The 24,610-nt window shown below is 38.0% G+C and overlaps 1 protein-coding gene across 10 annotated transcripts in view; it reads left to right on the top strand.

Moving 5' to 3' along the window:
* The window catches only part of RASAL2 (RAS protein activator like 2), a 379,294-nt gene that overhangs the window by 277,587 nt on the left and 77,097 nt on the right, over positions 1 to 24,610 (top strand). For 9 of the 10 annotated variants that reach the window (XM_040446671.1, XM_040446672.1, XM_040446673.1 and 6 more), the window contains one exon: positions 8,755 to 8,861. In XM_040446671.1, coding sequence (XP_040302605.1) covers positions 8,755 to 8,861 — 107 coding nt within the window. Of the gene's footprint in view, positions 1 to 7,763; positions 7,955 to 8,754; positions 8,862 to 24,610 lie in introns of those variants that run through there. The other variant, XM_040446676.1, reaches the window with a different exon arrangement.

Here is a 24,610-nt window from a genome sequence, read left to right as displayed (position 1 = left end):
ACTTATTCTCCACTTAGGTGTACTTTAGAGGGACAGGGTTTGGTCTTGTTTTTTTAACACTGCATTTTTTTAAGAGCAGTTTTAGGTTCATAGCAAAATTAAGAGGAAGGTACAGGGACTGTGCAGCCCCCTTCCCCCTCATGCACAACCTCTCCCATTACCAGTATCCCCCACCAGAATAGTAACATTTGTTGTAGTTGATGAATCTGCATTAACACATCATAATCATCCAAGGTCTGTAATTTACATTAGGGTTCATTTTTGATATTGTATATTCTTTGGGTTTGGACAACTGTATAATGACATGTATCCATCATTACAGTACCACGCAGAGTTTTTTCACTGCCCTAAAAATCCTCTGTGCTCTATGTATTCATCCCTCCCACTAAGGTCAGGTTATTTTTTGGAGGACTTTTTATCACTTTTTAATTCAAGCAATCAGTATTAGATGTTTTTATAGGTTGTTTCCTGATTTGTTCACATTTTTCACCATTCCATTAAGCAAGACCCCTTTCTCCCTCTTTACCCCATTTCCTCACCTGTTTCTTGACTAGAATATTCTTATTAGCAACAGTGTTCCAGGATTGAGCATTTTCTTTGGTGGGCTTTTTTGCACTAACTTACCCCTCTAAGAGAATGATTTAATTCTTTTTTTTAATTTTAATTTCTATATGTGTGGTGACAAATGTTAGAGTTATTGTGATCATTCACAATATATACGAATATCAAATTATTAGGTTGTACATCTGAAACCAGTATCAATCTGTATGTCCGTTATAATCCCTCAGTTAAAAAAAATTTTTTTTACAGTTATTTAGTTTTGAGAGAGAGAGAGAGAGAGAGAGAGAGAGAAAGAGAGAGTGTGAGCAGGGGAGGGGCAGAGAGAGTAGACACAGAATCCAAAGCAGGATCCAGGCTCTAAGCAAGCTGTCAGCACAGAGCCTGACGTGGGGCTCGAACCCATGAACGGTGGTGAGATCATAACCTGAGCCGAAGTCAGACACTTAACTGACTGAGGCACCCAGGCGCCCCTATAATACTTCAATTTTAAAAAAGAAATGCATATCAGATTTACCTAGGAAACTTTTTGTAATATTTATGCCTAGGCTGTACTCTCCCCTTCCCCAAAGGTTGTAATTCAGTGGGTCTGAGCTGGGCATCTGTGTTTTTATTTATTTATTTATTTATTTATTTATTTATTTATTTATTTATTTTTAATTTTATTTTTAATTTTTTAAAATTTACATCCAAATTAGTTAGCATATAGTGCAACAGTGATTTCAGGAATAGATTCCTTAGTGCTCCTTACCCATTAGGCCCATCCCCCCCTCCCACAACCCCTCCAGTAACCCTCAGTTTGTTCTCCATATTTATGAGTCTCTTCTGTTTTGTCCCCCTCCCTATTTTTATATTATTTTTGTTTCCCTTCCCTTATGTTCATCTGTTTTGTCTCTTAAAGTCCTCATATGAGTGAAGTCATATGATTTTTATCTTTCTCTGACTAATTTCACTTGGCATAACACCCTCCAGTTCCATCCACATAGTTGCAAATGGCAAGATCTCATTGTTTTTGATTGCCAAATAATACTCCGTTGTATATATATACCACATCTTCTTTATCCATTCATCCATTGATGGACATTTGGGCTGTTTCCATACTTTGGCTATTGTTGATAGTGCTGCTGTAAACATGGGGGTGCATGTGTCCCTTCGAAACAGCACACCTGTGTCCCTTGGATAAAGGGCATCTGTGTTTTGATTAAAAGATCTACAGCTGGGGCACCTGGGTGGCTCAGACAGTCAAGCGTCTGACTCTTGATTTCAGCTCAGGTCATGATCTCACGGTTCTTGAGATCAAGCCCCGTATCGGTCTCTGTGCTGACAGGGTGGAGACTGCTTAGGATTCTCTCTCTTTCTGCCCTTCACCCACTCACACTGTCTTGCGTGCTCGCTCTCTCTCAAAATAAATAAACATTAAAAATAATAAGAATAATAATAAAATAAAAGCTCTACAGCTGATTTGAATTCACAGCCAGGCTGGCAAATCACTGGTTAAGTGGAATGCAATGTGATAACGCATTATTTTTTTTATTGAAATATAATTAACAGACAGTGTCATTATAGTTTCAGTGATTCTGTACATTACTCAGTGCTCACCACAATAATACAATGCTAAGTGATTTACCTCTCTTTAATGTATGAAGAATTGTGTGTATGTTGTTAAAGCCCTTTGAGTTATTTTTAGGAAAAAGTAGGAAAATTGGGGTCTCCATGATTATTTATCTTATTTCTTCTCCATTACAGCATATTATACAAAACACAAGGAGAATAGGGTAACATGCATAGTAATTAAAAGTACAGACTCTAGATCCAGACTGTGTGAGTTCCAATCCTGATTCTACCCTTTACCAGCTGTGCAAACATGGACAGAGTAATAGAATGTTTTCTTGTTTTCTTATCTGTAAATGGAGGCGATAGTTCCAGAGAATTGTTGTAATGATGGAAGAGATACCTCCTATAAAACATGTGGCATGTAATAAGGAATAATAAATGATAGTTTGGTGTTGCAGGTATGCTCGTTATGTTTTTATCATTATTATTAAGATCCTTGGTGGTTATCACTAAGAACCAGAGATCTGCTTTGTGTTTGAATCTTAAGCTACCATGTAGACATCCATGAGCTGTTTTCTTAGCCTTTCTGGTTGAGACTGCTGTTTGCACTAAAGCTATTCTCTGCTATTCCATCCACTATCATCATGTGAAGTCCTAAGTTGAAGAAATGAAGTACTTGTCTGTGTCCAAACTCCTTGACCAGAGAGAAATCAGTATATTCTCCTATTATATTAATAAGAAGGAATTTTAAAAATAACAATAATAATAATAGAGAATAAATTTGTTGAAGTAAAGAAAAGGTGGGGAGACTGAATGGCTTTACTTCCTGAGAATTCACCACGTTTGTGTACTTAGCACCAATTGGTTTGGATTGAAGTCAGTGTCAAGGGCATGCAAACTTGAAAGGTCGGCTTGTTTGAGTGAAGTCCTGCAGTCTAAGTGATACAAATTGGATAAATTAAAGTGGCTCTGGGGATTTGTATTTCAGAGCAGCTGAATGGTAGTGACTGTCCTGTACATAGGCTTTAAAGCTGTAAAACTGGGATACAGCAGAAAATGTCCTACTGCAAAGCAGGTGGATGAAGTCTATAAACGCCCAGGTGCTACAGTGTTAGCAACTATATAAACGCAATATGTAATTTTCTTCTCTTTGTTCTTGTCACTTTTCCTTTACAACATTGTTCTCCAACTGAATCTTTAAGGTCCCATTGCCTTTAGGAGTCTTCCAGAGAAACACAAAATCTCATTCTCCTGAAGCCTTTCCTCTTTCACCTTTTGCCATTTGTTTTGAGGTCCTTCTTGACCGAATACATACAGACCCATTGTCTAATAGTCTTCTTTCCTTCCTCTTTTTCCCTTCTGCTCCTGTGGGAAAGGAGTTCTAATTTAGAATTCACAGCATGAAGAGAGAAGTTCTTTGCTTATCTTATTCATTAATAACTTGAGCCACTGACATATCCTATCTTATTTATTGTCATCATTTACACAATATCAGGGCAAATAGACGATAGTGGAGTGGGCTCATTCACAGCAGCACCCTGAAACTTCAGTGACGTGAATGCGTACACAAACACAGTTTGGTGTGTAACTTTCTGTCAGGCTTGATTGAAATGTTACTGATTTTTAAAAAGGTTTTTGAAGTGAACTAAAAAGTTCCCCTTTCTAGACTAGAATAATATTGGAACACTTGTTTCCTAAATATAATACCCAAAATATTAAAGGGGCCTGTGAATAATTATAAGGGACAGAGCCTCCCTGTTCATTCATGTTTGATAATTCTGTGCACAAAATTACTAGAATTGACCCGGGTAGCCCTTCATCTGAAGTATTCAGGCACACAATATATGCCACACCGACTGCATCTGTGAACATGTAATGTTTTTCTGATCTGTCATAACTAGAGACTTTTGCTGTGAGAAGGGTATTTTGGTTCCTTACATCATTGTCCAACAAATTAAAACTTTAGAAGTATCTTTCTACATTTTGGTTATTTTTCATGTTGAATTTTCTGAAATTACTTTCACATTGGTAACTATTATTTTCTTCTTTTAAATTTGGCCCCACACTCATCCAAGAGAATAATAATTGTTACCACCTCAGGGGCCCAAAGATTAAGGCAGATAGATACCAGACCCAGCACTTCGCACAAAACACTCAATATTAGCTAAAATTATCATAAAAATACTTCTGCCTTAGACAAAGTAGTCACAAAAGAGGTGCCTAAATAACTTTTATAGTACATCTTTTTCTCTTCAAAGAAATTATTTTGAACCATTTCTTAACGATGGTAACTTATTCTAAGAGTGACACACATTATCAGAATTCATGACACCTGAGCCCTGGTATTTATGTTAAGTGTGTGCATGTATGGCATGATGGCAAACAAACTTTGGTTAAATATGACTGAAAAAAAAGGTAAATGTAGGAGCGCTTGGGTGGCTCAGTCAGTGAACGTCCGACTTGGGCTCAGGTCATGATCTCACAGTTCGTGAGTTCAAGCCCCGTGTTGAGCTCTGTTCTGACAGCTCAGAGCCTGGAGCCTGCTTCAGAGTCTGTCTCCCCCTCACTCTGCTCTTCCCTGCTCATGCTCTGTCTCTCACAAAAATAAATAAACATTAAAAAATTAAAAAAAAAAAGTAAATGTACTTGATGCTTATAGATATTTGGCCATAATGATAACAGATACAACAGATACCTTTCTCATTTAGGATATTTTCAGGGGCTTTTGGAACCTAACCCTCAGTTAATATGATAAACATTTCCCTTTACTCTCTTTCCAAACATACAATATTCCAGAATTATTTCAATCACACTCATTATTCAAACTCCTGAAAAGAAAATACCTAAGAAAGTGCCAGTAAGTGTATCTCTCCATAGGGTTTCTCTGTGCTTTATTATACCTTTTGGTGAAATGTGTTTGACCAGGTGGTTTTTCATTTCACAGTAAAAACCTGAAGTCTGCACATATAGGCCTACAGAGCCTACATGGTCTGAGCACACCTCCATAGCCTCAGGCTTTCTGCTGCTACTTACTGGTCCCTTACGCGCTGGCCTCCACGCTGCACTTTACTCCAGGAGCTTTGTATTGGCTCCCCCCTGCCCGCAGTGTTCTTCCCTAATCAACCTACAAGGCCGACTTCCTCACCTCATCTTCTCAACGCAGCCCCACCCATTCACTGTAATTACTATAGTGAAATTACTACACCTCGTCATCTCCTTTACACTGTCCTGCTTTTTGTCTTCCTTGAAATGCTTTCTGACATTTCTTCTCGATAAGTGAGTTAAAGTCATGAACAGTACAACTATTAGGTTCTAAAGGCAGACGTTGACTTCTGTCTGTTGAACAAGCACATCCTTCACCAAAAGTGCCTTTGCCCCTATAATCATCCAGCAGAAAAGATGAAATGGCTTACACAGAATCACACAGATAGTTGGGAGAGCACCCAGTCGTTCGCTTTGTTCAATAATGTTCCCTGCGGAGCTACGTTGGAGGTTGTCTGTCATCATTTTAAGTTGTCACTTCATCTTGGTTCATACCCAGTGGCAAAGGAAATGAAGAGATAAATTTAAAACTTAACCAGGCTTTTCTATTTTATAACTTTTTGTGCCTTTCAATCTGCAGGTGGAAAATATCTTTAGAGGATGAGAAAGTGAATACAATGGTTTCAGACCTTAACTGAAACAATATTATAAGTCTCTGACTCAGTCTTAGAGAGTGAGCATATTTTAAAATAACTGTAATTAAATATTATGACTATGAAAGGAACACTAATTCTTATAGCAGGTGAAAATAATGCAGGCGTCTGTAACGTGAGTGGGGGCAGGGGAGAGAGCCGTCTAATTTTGGTCTACTGGAACCGGTATAGATTTTCCTTCTAACTCAGCAGAAAGGTGGCTTTAGGGGGATAGTAGCAGCTTTCCTTTCTGCTTGGAGATTTCAAGTTCAAGGTAGCTGGGACAGTTTAATATGCAGGCCTGCCTGTGACTAATCCAGTGAGTTGTTAATTCGGCCCTTGCTGATGCTGCCACCATGGCTCTGAGCGGCCACTGGTGCTTGGGTATACGTTCCTTCGCTCCACTTTGAAACAGTTCCGAATCTTCTGAAAACGAAAGAACTTGGGTATTCAAGGGCCTTTTTTTGCATCTGCAGATAAGTTGCCTTGTTGTGGGGGCTGAGAAAGTCAGGGAGTGTAGACTTCTTCTCATTGGCTCATGCAGCTTATTTCCTTCCTGTCTTTTCCCTCGTCAATGTCAATTGTTCAAACTTCAAGAAAAATTTAATTTCCTCTTTTTGAACCTAGTAATATTCTCTAAGCTACACCAGAGTTGTGATTTTTCTCGAGGTACAGAAAGAGAATCTAAAAGAGGAAGAGAAGTACAACAAGTAACGTATTTGTTAGAGTTTAACATGTGGTTGCTCATTTTAGCCAATGTAATTTCAAATTGTTAAAAGCACTGAAATATATTTATTTAATGAGTTCATATGCCTGAAAACTATAATTAGATGTTTGAAAGAAAATGAGGAAATGTTTCCATTTTTTTCCTTATCCAGAACATTGGAAATTAAGGAAACCTGTTTCCTGGATCATTTTAGTCTTGCTAATGGAACTTATTTTCCTCCAAGTTTGGTTTCTCCATCAATTATTCAGAGATTAAAATATATTATACTGTAATATTTAATCTCACGTATCTTCTAATTATAGGTTATTATCAGAGGAAAGATGAGATTTTCTTGTGTCTTCACCAGACCCTCTCCCCACCAGCCTGCCCCCCATATATTAGAAATGCCTAACTTGGATAATCATTCTTTAAAGTCACGTTCCTAAAGTCTGAAGGTCTTGTAGTTCGGAGTGCTTTGCAAAGCTGGTTTGTTTAAATTTGGTGCTTTGTGCCATTGCCGTGAATTTTAGCTAATTGTACTGCCATTTTTTAGAAGTCATGTGTGCCTAATTCTGAAAATGGCTTTGTGCATTAAGGCTCATTTAACCACTGATGGTTAGAGAGAAGTTGAGAGACTTAACAGTTATTGCTCATAATTTTAAAACAGTGATAGCATGGGACTTTCTTGTACTGCAGGCATATAAGACGCTATGTTGGCAACCTCTGTCATTAGCAATGTTGCAATTTGGCTTATGTCTTACTGGTCAAGATGTCACACAGAAGATATGTTTAGTTGTGGAAAGAAAATCAGTGTCCAGCATGCAAAGATGGTAATAGGGTAAGCACTTCCAATTGGATTTTCATAGGAGGGATTGATTTGTGTGCATTACTAGGTCTGTGTAAAATGGTGTCCTTTTGGCACTAGCTGAATATAAATTTCAGTAAATGTTTTTTTCTTGCTGCGGATTAGTGTAATACAGTGAAATTTTCTGTAACTGAGGGGAGGCAGTGGTTGGGCGTCTGCTAATAGCCTGAAAGTAACTAATGAGGATGTGCAGTCGGAACGATTGATTGAATAGCTGCAGTCCTGTGTGTTTCTTTCTCGCTTGCTCTCTCTGCAAGCTGTAGGGAGGGAGGGGGAAGAGCAAGACACAGGGAGGGAGCGAGAGAAAAAACGCTTTCTCTTAAGTAGAAGTAGCACGGATCCCAGGGGCCAGGAGGCCAGAAATGGAAGTTTAAACTGCATCTATCTTTTAAAGGGAGAACAGCAGGAATCAAAATGTCAGTCTCCGGAGTCACGATTTACTCCTTATTTTTTAAGATCTGGAAGATAATACAGAGTACTTTTTTTAGGATGTGTTTTTTTTCCTTGTCCATGTTGAGATTATCTAATGTTATCTGAGAAGCTGGATTCCTATATGTCTGTCAGTTGACGTGGAGATGGGAAGCAGTTGTGATAAAGGTATAATATGTGTATATCTATCATCTGTGTGCGTGTGTATGTGCATATATATGCATATATTTATATCACTCTATGAAAAAAATGTTTAAATGTAACCTTAATATAGTGTACAGTAATTAAATTAGAAAATATCACATCATCTGCAAAATCCGAAGCTTGTTAGGTCAGTTTGAACAGATTTAGGAATACAGAGTAAGATCTTAGTAAGGTCATATTGCCAGCACAAGGAGAAGCTGATCTATTTTTATATCTGCATAGGCATATATGTTATTTTATCCTAGCAGCAGCTTTCAGTCGCCTCATGGCCCTTTGGTTGCAGTCTGGCGAATCATCTTATCTGCACAGAACTGAACTTTGACCTTTGTGCAGACACCATCGAATCATGTACAACACAAGACTATATTTTGTTCACAAGAATGCCAAAATTGTCTTTGGATTCTGTTAACTCCTGTGTTGCTGACAAATAGAGAAGTATATTCACGCACTGCGAGATGCGAATATCAAGTGAATTTGTAGATCTTAAACATAGCTCAGAAAATGTGAAAATATTTTTTATGTGTGCACAGATGAAATTATAATCTGTCATGCTAAAGCGGATTCTTAACTGTGACCAGGTCTCCCTAGTGTCTTGATAGTTCGAATACCACAGAGAGAAACAGAGAAATCATGTGGAGATAGAATGTAATATGCCTTTAAAGGAAACTGATTTTTTGTGGGGGAGAAAACCCCCAATAATTTTACATTGTAGTCAAAGATCCTAAATTTCGGTTTCTTAATGATGTTTCTTTCTTCTTTTCCAGAGGTGCCGGCAGAAAGGTCCCCCCGCAGACGGAGTATCTCAGGGACCAGTACATCAGAGAAACCCAACTCCATGGACACTGTAAATACCTCACCCTTCAAAGTACCAGTAAGTGCTCCTCGTCTCTAAAAGATATTTTACTTTTCTCTCCTTTCTTCTTAGAGACAGTTACTAAGGAATCCACACATTTTGCTCAAGAATTTCTTTACAATACTGAAGTTACAGGACACAGTTATCAACTTATGTAGATTAACTGTGGTTAATGTCCACCACTTTGAGTAGAAGGTTTATTACATTTTAGGGAATAATTATTAAATTCAAATTCCTCTGACCTACAGAGTACAAATCTTTGCAGGATGCCCTTTTATGAAGTTACTAGTGAAAATCTGTTACCATTCTGTAAGGATGCTGGTAGGATTTTTTTTTTTTTTTTTCCACAAATGGGAAGAGTTTTTTGGTTTTTGGTGTTTTTTGTTTTGTTTTGTTTGCCTTGAGCTAGAGGATAAACAGTGAATGATGGGACTCATAAAGTTGCAGAGCAGATTATCGGAGAATTAGACGATTGTGAGTTCTATTCCTGAGACCTGGCCTGTGCTTTGCTTAAGCCATCTTTTGGATGACCATCTAAGTGCTTAAGAAATACCCTGGAAGAAATATTCCTTAAACTGACTAGGCAGTACTAAGAGTCAGTATTAAATATTGAATGCTGAGATCAGAAGGCTAGAAGCGATCAGGTCAGCTGACCAGCACTTGCAGTCCTGTTTTGTACCTTTTTGATATAACTCTGAGTAACCCAGATTTTAATCCATCCGTTTTCTTTGCTTATTTAATAAGAAATATACTGCCTAATTATATCATTTCAGTAAAACTTATTGTTTTTAAACTTGAAAAGAGTAACTATCATGAAGCTGGTCATTATTGTAGGTACAATGGAAAACCCTATAAAGTAGAAGTAGACTTTTCTATTGGGGGAAAAAAAGATGATTTTCTTTTAATTCAGCTAAGTTAATATGTTGTATTCCTTATTTATATATTCCACTACTTTTTGTTTTTTTAAGTTGGGATAACTCTGTAGGTTGAAATGATATTTTGAGATATATAAGCTGGTATTCATTTATAAGTCAACCAACATGAATGTTTTATTTTGGATTAACTCTGAAGAGCAAGATTTCCCTTTATTGTCTCTCAGTGTCTTGTAGCGTTTTTGAATATCTGTTACTGTGTGACACCTTCCAAATGTTTACAGATTCTCTCATTTTTAAAGATCACAAGCAAGATTGGATTAATATTCTAACAATATTATGACGGAATGATAAAATATCAGATTTCATTCCTTTTACCAAATTTCTTTCTTCCATAGACCTAGCTTCCCACTTAAATGTTTGGGTTTTTTTAATGAATGAAAAGGGCATTTTTTTTTTTCTCTTCCCTCCCCTTCTTGTCTTCCTGATGAAACAGAAATCAAATATAGTGAAACTGACTATCCATACACAGTGTTTGGTGAAAAGGATTGAATTAGAATTTGTAATTTTCATACAAGCCTGCTAAAATAGAATGGTTAATTCTTAATTTTTTTTTAAGTCAATAACTGAAGAAAAATATCCTTCTATAACATTCAAGTACTTCTATTGAATCTGAAGTTCATGACTGGGCTTTTTAAGTTTGAATTAATTAAGAACAATAATTTTCATTTGTATTTAAACAGTTGATAGCTAATTTGAGGTTTACCTTAATAATACTAATTACTCTTGAGTAAAAGTAATAAACCAATGATGCACATACATGATGGTGAGCACTCCTTTACAGACCATTTATTCAGCTGTTACTCTTCTGACAACCTCAGCCATCTCACAGATTAAGAAATATTGAAGGAAAGGAGGAGCCTCTGACTGGCAAACTGTAGTTCCAAAGCCCATGCACTTAGCTCTCTAGGAGAATTTAACTATCCGTAAGTTCTTACCTAGGCAGTTATTTGAAAAATAACCATCAGAACACATTGATTGTAATTTTTGAAAAAATGAAGTGAGTTGGGGGGAGGAGGCAGAGGAAATGAAAAGCAAGGACTCATAAAAACAACCTGAATCCACTTATTATAAAGGCAAATAGCCCAGTGTTGCCATTGAACTACAGGAGTACCATTGAATTACAGGACACATGGAGAATAGTGAAGTAATTGACATTGATAATAATGATCCTGAATCATTAAGAAAAAGTGAAATTATATTTGTCATGCCAGTTTTTTTTAAAGTGTCACTGTGCAATATTGTGATATATATCCATTGAGAATATTTTAAATCTTAAAAATATCTATTGCTTATAAAACTTGTTATCCAGAAAAATATGGTTTGTGAAATACCTTATCCCATGATGGCTCTGGATAAATAATTTATATTCTCTTAAAAGAAACCAAAATATGCTGTCTAAAAGAGGCAGTGCGGTACTCAGATACCTGTAAATTCACAGTATGTTTTAAGTTTCCGTATAATACCAATAGCTAATGTGACTGACTTAAATGTAGTGCCAATTAGAATTGTGTCTAGCTTTCAGATCAACACAGAATGCTTTTGTAATTAATATCACAGTGGAGTCTGCATGTGAGAAAGCAGTGTAAGAAGGAACCAAACTTTGAGATACTTAACTAAGTTACTAATACAGTATCCCATGCTATTAGCATGATTGTTTCCATGGAAGTGATCCATGTTAACTTTCTGAAGGGGCAAAAGTGAGATTTAAGCACAAGTACTTGTGATCCTAGGATTCACGTGTCTTTACTGTGGTGTAAACAGCAGGTTCACAACTTATCAGGTGGACCCTCCAAAGGGCTTACTCTTCCCGGCTCCATTTTCAAGCAAATCCTGAGGGCAGATAAGTAGTTTTTAGCAAAAGCCTTGACTGAAATTATTGACAGTGACACACTTCCCGAATGGTTGCTTTGGGCAAAGTATTAGTGATTCACCAATTATTGATACTTTCTTGGCACTAGGTCCTAGGGACACAGAAACGAACACAACAGAATTTTCCACTCCCAGAGCATTTAAAGTCCAGTAGTAAGAGACAGAAAAATGACCAGATTCATAAGGAGGTAGATAAGCGTGGTGACACAGATTTTTAACAATGCATTGTGCGAGCAAAGGCTTTTCCGGGGAGCCAGTATTTGAGCTGTTTCAAAGGCTGAATGAAAATAATTGACGGGAAGAAGAGTATCCCAGGCAGAGGCAATAGCAGTTTAGAAAGACACACTTCATAAAGTGACTGAGGCTTGCAGGGGATATAAGGGTTCAGTGAGCAGGAACCAAAAGGCACGTAGGCCAAAATGGCAAGAGAGAGGATGGGGAGGTAGGTTGGGGCAAGACTGGGAATGTTTGTTTGTCAAACTTAACTAAATTTGGCTGGCCATTAAAGCGTTAGAGATTTGTTTTCTGAAATATTTATCTTGGCTCAAAAGCTAAACCAGAAAGGAGCTAGCCATGGACTCTCCAAAAGGGCTTTCTTCCCAGCTCCATTTGTGTAAATACTGTGAAGTATTGGTAAATTTCTTGACTCTTCCCCAAGTGACTCTTTTTCCCCTTGCTATCGGCGTCATAACTCAGGGCGACAAGTCAGGGACTGCCTGCCATTCAAGAGAAGGCCAGCCCTGCACCCACCCCAGGCTATCAGCGGTAGAGTAGTGGTTAGCTTTTGAGAGATCAGGATCGGGAGAAGCAAGGGGATAAGAGTCACTTGTATCCTGCTGCCTGCTGCTGGATGTGGTAGAAAGGAGCCAGGGAGTAAGATTGCAGTGAGCCCAAATTAGGGAAACCCAAAACCTTTGTATATCTTTCCCATTCCCCAAAATGTATATTTTTATAATCTTAGAATGGATAGCCAGTACAACAGTCTATTCATGTGTAATTCTTACTTAGTCTAAGCCATCTTTATGCCCGTGGTAGACAGACGAGTCAATAAGTTGAAATAAGCTGAAAAGTAAAAATAAACATAAGAGGGAACTTAGGTGGCCACTGAATCTATAGGTAAGGCAAGGTCTTGGTGTTTAGGAATTTTCAGTGCATTTGTACTTTTATCTAATCATAGGCATAAGGAGAAGCAGTGATCTGCAGGATACTTTTCCTGTTTCTTCTGTTCATTCCATATTTCTTTACCTTAATTCCAACTGCAGTTGTTTGTTTCTAGGTCCATGTCCCTCGTTAGACAATAAATATCTCCTCTCATCTTTGTAGCTACCTCAGTGCCTAACACAGTACCTTGCACACAGTAAGCACTCCACAAATAATTGTTTAATGGATAAGGCATTCATGACTTACTGAGTGACCAGAGTCAAGGGAGTGTCTCACGTTTACTCTCTTAGTATTACTCATGATATCTCAGTCAAATGGATTACTAAACCTTTTAATAATCACCAAGCGATCGTTTGGAGTAAATGCGTGTACCTGTGCAAAAGAGTTACATGTTTTTCTTCAACCAAAAGAGATTTTAATATATATTTGGAATTCGGGGTTTTTTGGTATTTTATGTATATCGTGTATTCTGTGTCTACTTACACTGGGAAGTGTAACTAGATAGAAACCTTTATTTAATGTTTTGTTTCTGTGGATGTTTCTTTGAGCCCTTTACGTGTCATATATATGTGTAAGCTCACAGTGTTTTTGCAGATCTGAGTTTTGACTATTAGCTTCTTCAGGAACACTTTTAGTTACTTGAGTCGTTTTTGCCTCTTTTTAAAGATGCTATTTTTCATTTTTTTCTTTATCATATTGCTAGACTTTTTACATTTGTCACATTTGTGCCTTCCTTTAAATAAAACATCCATTGTATGGTTTATACATTGTTAAAACTATATTCAAATAATATTTATAGGGGTAATTAGGAAGAAACGAGTAAACTAACGAGTTATCCAGGTACTTAAATTTAATTCAGAAAGGGAAAATGATCATGCCTTGTAATTGTATATATTTGTTTCCCATTGCCTGAGTGTTTGGAACAGGCTTCTTTCTTTAATGTTCTATTTATAAAGTGACTATTGATATTTATGATTTTTATATCACTTCTCCTTAGACGATGCCATCCATTTAGCTTTGGCTAAAAGAAAGCGGCTTGTGTTCCGGGCCAGGTGCTTGGCTTAGTGTTCTCATTTCCATAACACAATGGTCTGAGTTGGCCTTCCATGTAAATGTAACACAATGCAGTCGCAGCTGCTTCGTTTGTATTAGCTTTGAGCTTGGCTCTGAAAGAATTCAGGCACTAAAATTTATGCCAAGACAACCAGAAAGCATAGTTGAACTAAGGCAGTAGCTGACTGTTCCTTTGTAACCTTTCTTGTTCCTGTGACAGTGACACCTGAGCATTCCCAATCAGATAGAGTAGATACAAAAGATTGCCAAAAGATGAAAACTTGGCATAGTTTTTTAAAAGAAGTAAAGCTTTAGAATAATAAATGTAGATGGAGTTAAATTCTTGTGTAAAAAGAAATGTTACATCCTTTCTTAAGTATCAAGATGTCAGGCTCAGTTGGTATTGGTCTCTGTTTTGAATAGAATCCTCAATAAGATCCTTAATAAGATTTTTGTTTTTCCAAGTTATACAAAGAGACAGAGCTTCATGCCCACTTGATAAAGATCAGATAGGGGTGTCTGGGTGGCTCAGTCAGTTAAGCGTCAGACTTTGGCTCAGGTCATGATCTTGCAGTTCATGGGTTTGAGCCCCACACTGGGCTCTGTGCTAACAGCTCGGAGCCTGGAGCCTGCTTCAGATACTGTGTCCTCTCTCTCTCTACCCCACCCCTGTTCTCTCTCTCTCTGTTTCCAAAAAATACATAAAAATTGGGGGAAAAAAAAAAGATCAGATAGTGTTCATTGTCAAAACCAGTGGTTTTCAACTCTGGCTATTCCTAAATATCACCTAAGGAACATCCACCCCCCCTCCCCAAACAAAACCTAATGCCTGAGCTCCACCTCAAACCAGTTAAACCAAAATCTCTGAACTAGAACCAAGTATTCTGTATTTTTTTTTAAACTCCCAGATGATGTACCCAGGGTTGAGAACTATTTGTCTAAATGATTAGTTAATATGTTAGGAACCGATTTTTTTTCTTATTTTAAAGAGAACACAAGTTGGGGAGAGGGACAGAGGGGAGAGAGAGGGAAGGAGGGAAGGAGGGAAGGAGAGAGAGAGAGAGAGAGAGAGAGAGAGAGAGAATCTTAAGCAGACTCCATGCTCAGCATGGAGCCCGACACGAGTCTCTATCCCATGAACCTGGGATCATGACCTGAGCTGAATCAAGAGTCAGATGCTCAACCAACTGAGCCACCCAGGCACCCCATATTAGGAACCCATTTTAGTTCATGTCTTTTCTGTGGACATCATTTCTTTTTTTTTGTACCTTTAGGTCTGGCATAAGAAACTAATAAGTGATATTTTTTCAGTGGCCTGCCATTGCTTACAAATTGCTGCATTGTATATTAGTTGCCCTTCCAAGTGTTTGACACAGTCCATTTGAACGACAAGTATAAATGTACAAAATACAAAATAGTGACCTCTGGCCAGCCTAAGAATCTCAGTCTCAGGGGTGAAATAATCCATTTTAATTCATAGTAGCCATGGTACAGTGCCATTTCAATTTTTGTATTCCTCATTGCAGTTGCATTCCTGGGCACTTAAAGTTCTGTCTTCTGCTACTTAAAGATTCTGTATCCAACTTCTCTTCTTCCGTTTACTGACCATCTGTGTGGAGTTAAAATCCAAAGTAGGATCACCCTGCAGTGGTACCTCTTTTTAATAGAGAATATATATATATATATACACATATATATATATGAATATATAGTACATGAATATATTCATATTATGTCTATCAAAATAGTACTACCACAGGTAAAAATAATATAATAAACATAAGAATGTCAGAAAAGAAAAATTATAGCCTGAGGGTGTTAAATATTAACTATACCTTTAAATCACTTTGTAATCAGGAGGGGTATAAATTGTAAAGTTTGTAATAATAAATACCCTAGAAACTATAACATTTGAAGCAGAGAAACAAAAAAAAGGTATAAGGTTAGATACAATCCCTTAAGGGAGATAGAAAGGAGAAAGCAAATACCCGGAGGAAGAGGGAACCAGAATGGCAGGGAACATGGCCAAGATTCTAAACCCGAAAGAATCAAAGCATGATGGAGACTCTCCTCTGTCCATGGTTATTCATAAACAGATTTGCAGCAGTGGTAACTAGTGGAGTTTCCAGTTTCTCTTGCCCAGGAGAAGAGGGCCATTTGAGAGAGAGAATGAGATGAACTCACAGCTCGTTCTTATGGATAGAATACTACAAGGGCTAATGCCCACTTAAAGAACATGTAATTACCTGCTAAGTATAACTGGTATTAGATGCTTTCCTCCTTCACAGAAGTTAGGAAGCTAGAGATATAGAAATGAAACCTTGCCAACTTCTCAATTTTGCTAGTGTTAGCTGTACCGAAAGGTGTTTTTGTACTTCTTGGCTATACCTATACTCTGCAGGCTACAAGCATTGCTGGTAAACAGTAACACCCTTGAGTGCCTTCCTGCTGTCACGCCCATTAATTCTAGAACCAATGCCAGTACCATTCCACTGGATTTTTAAATGTTTATTTTATATTAAGCATCTACTAATTTCATTTGAAAATAGCTTTATTCCCAGGTTATTATTTGATTATAATATCACTACAAAATTTTTTGTAGGACTGTTGTAGCTATTAAAAGACTCCAGAAGGATTTTAATAGACATTTCTCCAAAGAAGATATACAAATGGCCAAAATTCACATGAAAAGATGCTCACCATCATTAGTCATTGGGGAAATGCAAGTCAAAACCATAGTGAGATACCACTTCATACATACTAGGATGACTGTATTCAAAAAGAGAGAACATAATAAGCATTGACAAGAATGTGGAAAAATTAGTACACTATATGGTGGAAAGGAATGTAAAATGGTACAGCCACTTTGTAAACAGTTTGATAGTTTCTCAAAAGGTTAAACGTAGTGTTACCACATGACCTAGCAATTCTACTTCCAGGTGTATATATGAGAAAATTGAAAATGTGTTTATACAAAACCTTATATGTGAATGTTCATAGCAACATTATTTGTAACAACCTAAAAGTAGACACAACCCAAATGTCCATCAGCTGAAAAAGGATGGATATGCAAAATGGGGTCTCACGATACAGCAGTATTGTTCAACCATGAAAAGGAGTGAAGTCCTGATACATATGATACAACATGGAAGAACCTTGGAAACATGCTAAGTGAATGAACCCGGACACAACAGGCCACATATTATATGGTTCTACTTAGGTGAAATGGCCAGCATAGGTAAATCCATAGAGAGAGAAGCTAGATTAGTGGTTGCCAAGGGTTGAGCCAAGAATGACTACTCATGGGGCGCCTGGGTGGCGCAGTTGGTTAAGCGCCCGACTTCAGCCAGGTCACGATCTCGCGGTCTGTGAGTTCGAGCCCCGCGTCGGGCTCTGGGCTGATGGCTCGGAGCCTGGAGCCTGTTTCCGATTCTGTGTCTCCCTCTCTCTCTGCCCCTCCCCCATTCATGCTCTGTCTCTCTCTGTCCCAAAAATAAATAAATGTTGAAAAAAAAAAATTAAAAAAAAAAAAAAAGAATGACTACTCATATGTATGGGATGTTTTGGGGGAGTGATGGTAGTATTCTGGAATTAGACTGTGGTGACTGTTACACAACATTCTGAATATACAACAGCCACTAGATTTTGCACTGTAGTGAGTTTGATGGTGTGTGAATTATATTTCAATAAAGCTATTAAAAAAACCTGAGGAAAAAAGTATAGACAGTATCTGAATACTTGTTAATATTGATTACAAGTTGAAATGATAGTATTTTGGGTATATTGGGTTGAGTGAAATATATTTTGGGGAGGAAAAAAGACAACAAAATGCATTTCATTATATTTTGGCTGCTTATTTTCTTCAAGTGGGTGTGTGTGGCTTTTTTTTTTTTTTTTTTTTTTGGTGCTCATTAGTGATACTTTGCATATTTGCATTTTTATGCAAACTACCATAATTTTGCCTGCGATAAAGAAGCTTATATAGCTTCATACATTTTTACTTAAGGATATAGAAATATGAAGCGTGACGTATGGTTTTAAAAGAAAAAAAATTATGGCAATCATATATATACATGTAGATGTTTTTTAATTTTTGCAAACTTTTACATCTTAAGGGTTATTCATATCTTATATAGTGTACTTTATAATCCCTTCCATAAGTTCATGGTTATTGAATAAACTCCTTGATTTTTTTCATTTTGTATGTAGTCTGCCTCTGCCTCTGTATTTTTCTGTGATGTTTTATATGTGGGTCTGTTTAATGGGATAATGCTGAGGTGTTCATATTAGAAGGACCTTTTAATGACTTTTTGTATAGCAGTGAAATTAATGATCAACAAATCAGGAAATAGTGATGTTGTTTTCTTGGAGAATATTTTTCTAAACAGTCCTCTGTATTCTACTAACAGTTCTGATGTCCCGTAGTAATTTAAATTTAGCTTGCCCCATACTGTGTGCCCCCCAAACACTTACATTTTCCCCCAAAACTATCTTCCTCCCGAATTTCTAGCTTTGTAGTACTACAGGTTTCTTCAGTTCCCACAACCGTAGTATTTTCTTTCCTCCCAAATTCAGTTACCATATCTTCTCCTCTCCTCAGATTCATCCATCCATCTTCCAGCCCCACTGCTACTTACTTGAGTTTTCAGTGCTTGTTATCCTTTCTCTGAACCAATACCAGGACCTGCCTCATGAGCATGAGACAAGCGCAGTGCACTCAGAAAGGCCCCTTGCATAGACTTTAATGTTCTGTGGTCACCATCTTAAGATTCTTATTGACCCATCTTTGGATTTGTGTTCTGTAAGTGGGGCCCCTGGGACAGTGAAGCACGTACTGGGACCTGGGAGCCAAGGCCCGTCACCGCCTGCCGTTGCTTCCCTGGGATGAATTCTCTTCCACCCACTTCCCCACCCCCAGAACTCCTACCAGCCTCCCCGCATCCGCCTCACCCAGCCCTAGCTTTCACTCTCTGACCCTGGCATGGGCCTTTACACAAGCATAAAAAGATAGGAGTTGGGCTGGGCACCCCATGGCACCTCCAAGCAGGGGCGTCCTTCCCCTGTTTGGTCAGCTTCACCAGTATCTGGCAGGCGGCTGAAGGCCACAACTCAGTTGGAGTGAGCCTCTTGGCCACCCCCAACCCAGATACCTAGTGAATTGCAGAGGCAGCTGTGTACAGGAAAGAAGCCTGGCTCAACTTCCCTACACTGGGCCCGGGCATGGTACATGGCTTTGTTGGCTGGGGAGAGGCAACCTGGCAGCCAGTGGGCCACCTACATAGTGAGTCATGGGCTGGGGCCCCTGGCACCTGTGAAGGTCTGCACTTGCCCTGGTGCCTGAGGGAGCGTGACACTAAATAGCAAATGAAAAACATCATAGCAGATAGGGAGAAAGACTGCTCAAGAAAGGAAAGTTTTCTATTTTAGTACCTTTAATGGCCTTGTGTTCCTGCCTTTCGAACAAGGGCCCACGTATTTTGCACTGAGCCCCTCCAAACATGTAGCCAGTTTCATCTAGTACAGGAAAGACTTTAACTCATCTGGCATCCAACACCTCTGTCACCCACTTTAGCCTTAACACTGCTGCTCTAACCCTGATCATTACTTGACTCTCCCTTGCTCAGAGTCTTTTAGTAATTCTCTGTCATCCCATGCCCATGGACATGACCAAATTTTGTACATTTTATTTGGCTTGCACAGCGGGTTCTTTCCACTCTCCTCTTTCTCTTCCTTCCCTCTCCCCCTCATTTAAATATTTCCAGACAGAGCTGGCTTTTCCATCAAAAAGCATCAGTCACCCGCTGAAAGCTTTTGAGTTTGACTTGTGTTTTACAGGATGATAAAAACCAAAGTTCGCTTGGCACAGAGAACCTTTCGTTATCAAGTTTTTGGCTGCCCTTCCAATGAAATGTATTTCATTTCCTAATACCCAATATCACCATCCCCACCCCCACATCTCTCAGCCTCCAAACTTACAGGGTTCTCTTAGTGTCCTTTTTTTTTTTTTTTAACCAAACTTAAAAGTTTCCAAACGAGCTTTCTCAGGTATCTTTGCACACTTCTGCCTAACAAGGCCAACATCTGTGTTTCCTGAAAGTATTCTCATCCTTTAAAATTCAGCTCCAGTGTCTCACTACCTCTTCTAGGCAACATCAGCCTTGACTTTCTCTGTTCTTCCATAGATGTATGCATTTATTTGTTATAGGATTGATACTGGTATATTGTAGCCTCATTATTGGCATGGTTGCCTTCCCTGGTCTGTGATATTCTGGGTGGTGGTCTCCAGAATAGGATGTATATATCTTGTAGGGTGCTTAATATGATCCATCTGAGTTGCAGAAAGAAAATAATAAATATTTAATTTTTAAAATCACACTCCTTAAATTTTTATGTTATTGAATGTTTTATAATCATACATTAGAACGTTCTTATGTTTTACAAGTAAACAATTTTAGGAACACATACCAACGATATTTTACTCATTTGATACATAGTCAAGGCAATTTAGAAACCACTCTTCAAGAAGGGTCAGGACTGTATCTTGTTAATCTTACAATTCCAGCACAGGCCTTTTCTGTTTCCTAACCTGTTTATGAAAACTCACTGAATATATAGGTGACATTCATGATTACCCAAGATATGCCCATTGTAAAGACGTTAACCTCTTAAGCCATAGCATCTTCATCATTGATGGTTTAATATTAGTCAAGGTTGTGTACTGTTTTTTTTTTTTTAAGGGTCTACACTAATCTGTTAAATAAAACATAATTAAGGGAAGAATGTAGTCAGTAGAAGGAAGTAATTTTCTTTTAATGGGAGTCCTGTGAGATTAATGACAGAGTAACATGGGGACTATCTTGGTTGGCTTCTTACTCAAGGAATAATTGGATATGTAGGGATGTGGTCTACTCTCAACTCTTTCAAAGTTAAATGAGGGGCACCTGGGTGGCTCAGTCAGTTGAGCATCTGACTTTGGCTCAGGTCACGATCTCATGGTCTGTGGGTTCAAGCCCCACGTCAGGCTCTGTGCTGACAGCTCAGAGCCTGGAGCCTGCTGCGGATTCTGTGTCTCCCTCTCTCTCTGCCCCTCCCCCACTTGTGCTCTGTCTCTCTAATAAACGTCAAAAAAATTTTTTTTAAGTTAAATGAAAAACAGACAATAGCTGCAGCGGAAGTGAAGGCCAAAACCTGATGATCTGTCCTTAGCTACCGGGGCTCATATTTCCTGCAGTCACTGAGACCACTGTCCCTCAGGGGCCCTTGTCCATTAGAATCAGGTGCCCGCAGTTGAAAAATCCTCTGACCATATGATTTAGGGCCGGTGTCCCTGCCTGTGTAATTCTGCCAGGGCATTAGTACAAGGAGTTCAGATTAGCATTTAGGAGCTTGTATCTAAAACAGGCAAAGGAGTGATAAGAGCCTTACTTTTTTAAGTTATGTTCAGTTAGTGTCTCACTTGTGTGACCCCGAGCAAATTGTTTGACCTACTCTAAGGCCTCTGATGCCTTTTTTATGATAATGAAATACTACACAGATATTTTAAGATCCTTGAAAGTTGCAGGATAAAAGGTACTATATACTAAGGATCAATGTGTTAATATTTGGGACCTAAATTTATAATAAAAACAAATATTTGCAGTATTAGAAGCAGTATAGTTAGGAAATAGCCTCTGGAAGTTATATAAATATGCCTAATAAAATCCTTTCCTTGATTTATTTCTCCTTCCTTTCCCCCATTTTATTTTATATATTTTTTAAAAAGTCATCCTGATCGACATTAGTAAAGAATAATTATATTGTTTTACTTGTATCTTTTGCTTACCACCATTTCCACAATATGGGTTGTAGGTGCATTTTGTTTTACCAGAGGCAGTAAGAATTTTATTTTTTTAAATGACTCCTAGGCTTCAAAGCCCCCCTCTCTCTGCGATGCTTTTATTCTTAGAGTCCTAGAAATGAGAGATAGAAAACTTCAATTAAATTCATCTAGTCCATCTCCCCTGACAATGAAAAAGTATCTCTCACATTCTATTATCTGATGCTTTTTCAGGCTTCCATGATAACCTCTGGGAGACTGTCCAATAGACTAATAGACCTCACTTTGGGAGAATGTTCTCTTTCTTAGTTTTGACCTATCATTTCTCATTATTTTATCCCTTAAGGCCATTTTTCTTATATGCGTACTCTGTGAACTTAAGATCAGCAGTCTCTGCCAGTCATAAGAAAATCAACATACATCTCATCAGCAGGAACTGAGGTATTCTACAGAAGTGAATATTCCAGATACAAAACTTTTCCTTTTGAAACACAGACTTAGTTTAATTGAAATAATTTTGAGGAGTTTTTTCCCTTGAATGCATTAGGTATTTTCTGTACCTTCTTAAGTGTATTGAACTTTCCTTAATAATTCAGGTTAATCATTAGCATTCTGCAAGTATATATTAAGTAACTCACTGTATGCTAAGCATTGAAGAAACACAAAGATGAGCTCAATAATGTTTGCTTTCAGGAGTTAGGACTCAGTAGGGGATATAACATAGGAATAGAACTAATTATTGGTCAAGACAGAGGAAAACAGTCATATAAACAAAAGAGCTTAGATAATCAGAGGCGAGGGACTAACTCCTATTAGAGAAATCAGGGATGGTTTCCTGAGAAGTTGGCATTTGAAATAAATAGTGTAGGGACAACTGAGTGGCCATTTGCAAAAAAAAAAGATAAATTAGATGTGTATTTCACACCTCACATAAGCATGAACTCCAAATGGATTAGGGATCTAAATGTAAAATTAAATAAATAAACCATATAAGTACTAGGAGACATTGATAAATTCTTCTTTGACCTTAATGTAGGAAAAACTTTCTGTAATGGTTACTTTACTGTAATAGTTACAGAGGCAAACATGTTTTTTTTTTAATTGTCTTATGATTTATTAACATCATAAGAAACGTAAAAGACAACCAGCTGACTGAAAGAAAATATTCACGACATATAAAGGACTATTAAAAATTGAGGGACAGATGACCCAAAACTCAATAAAAGAACTGAAGAAAAACAAAGTATGAACAGGTGATTCTCAAGCACTATAAAAATTATCCTGAACATATTGAAAAATGTTCAAACTCACTTATAATCAGAGAGATTCAAGTTAGAACAATATTTTGAGGCTATTTCACCTTTAGGCGAGCAAAAACTATACAGGATGACATCAGATTTAGTTGGTGAGATCATGGGAAACAGACACTCTCATACATTAGTGATGGGAATCCAAACTAGTACAGCCCTTCTAGAGGGGATTTTGGCAAAGCTACTATGTGCTCACCCTTTGACCCAGCAGCCCCACTTCAAGCAGTCTACCGAAGATTTACGTCCATCAGCATAAAAATTCATAGGCACAAGGTATTCTTGGCAGCATTGTTTATAATTGCAAAATATTGGGAACAACCTAAATGCCTACTCATAAGAAAGTAATTACATACGCTACGTGTGGAAGGAAGGTAGAACAATGGCCCCCAACATGTCCACGTGCTAATACACAGAATCTGTGAATATGCTATTTTACATGGCAAAAGAGACTTTTGAGATGTGATTAAGGCTAAAGACCTTGAGGTGAGACAAGTACCTGAGATTATCCGGGTGGGTTCAATCTAATCTCAAGGCCTTAAAAACAGAACCTTTCATAAAAATGCAGCATCGCTGGCCTTGAAGATAGAGGAAGGGAACCATAAACCAAGGAGTGTGGGAGGCCTTTTAGAGGCTGGAAGAGGCCAGAAACAGATTCTCTTCCAGGTCTTGAGAAAGGAGTGCAGCCCTGCAGACACCTCGACTTTAGCCAGGTGAGACCCATGTTGGACTTCTGACCTACATGGCTGTAAGATAATAGATTTGTACTGTTGAAGCCACCATGTTGTGATAATTTGTTACAGTGGCACTAGAAAATGAATACAGTGGAAAAACTGGTGAAATTAGAATTAGGTAATTTGTCAGCATGCTACCCTAGATTCATTTCTTAGTTTTCATAATTTCACTATGGTTAGGTAAGATGTTAACATTGGGGGAAGCTGGGTAAGAGAAAACTCTCCGTACTATTTTTCCAAATTTCCTGTCAATCTAAAATTATTTTAAATAGAAAGGAAAAACATCAGGAATTCCTTCCTTCTCAGGTTCCCTCCGCCACGCCACCTCACATCTTATCCTTTTAAAAAGTTGCCATTTCTCCATGTTATTTATTTGTGAATTTCCAACCAAGCTTTTAACTCCGTGGTTCCCAAACCATATGTCCACGTAAAGACTTGTTCACATATTTTTTAGCAGATTTATTCTTAATAGATCCAACCTGAAAACAACCCAGATGCCCATCAGTTGGCAAATGGATAAACATATTTTGGTATATCCATATGTGGAATAAAAAGGAATGGACTACATGCAGTAACATGGATAGATCCCCAAAACAGTATGCTAAGTGAAAGAAGCCTCCATACTGCATAATTCCATTGATAGAGCATGAAGGGAAAGATAAAACTGTAGGGGCAAATCAGACCAGTGGTTTCTAGGGGCTGAGGTGGGAGGAAGGGATGGACTGTGAAGCGGCCTGAAGAAACGTTTCGGGTGGTAAAAATCTGTATCTCGTTTGCAGTAGGATACATTTGTCAAAACTCATCGAGTTATACACCTAAATATGGTGAGTTATCCTTATGTAAATTATACCTCAATAGACCTAATGGGTTTTTTTTAAGATATATTTAAAAT

This window comes from Herpailurus yagouaroundi, unplaced genomic scaffold (assembly GCF_014898765.1).
Source record: "Herpailurus yagouaroundi ecotype Mexico unplaced genomic scaffold, PumYag 195, whole genome shotgun sequence".
NCBI lineage: Eukaryota > Metazoa > Chordata > Mammalia > Carnivora > Felidae > Herpailurus > Herpailurus yagouaroundi.
The sequence above is the reverse complement of the archived record's forward strand: the minus strand, read 5'-3'. Positions and strand labels throughout refer to the sequence as shown.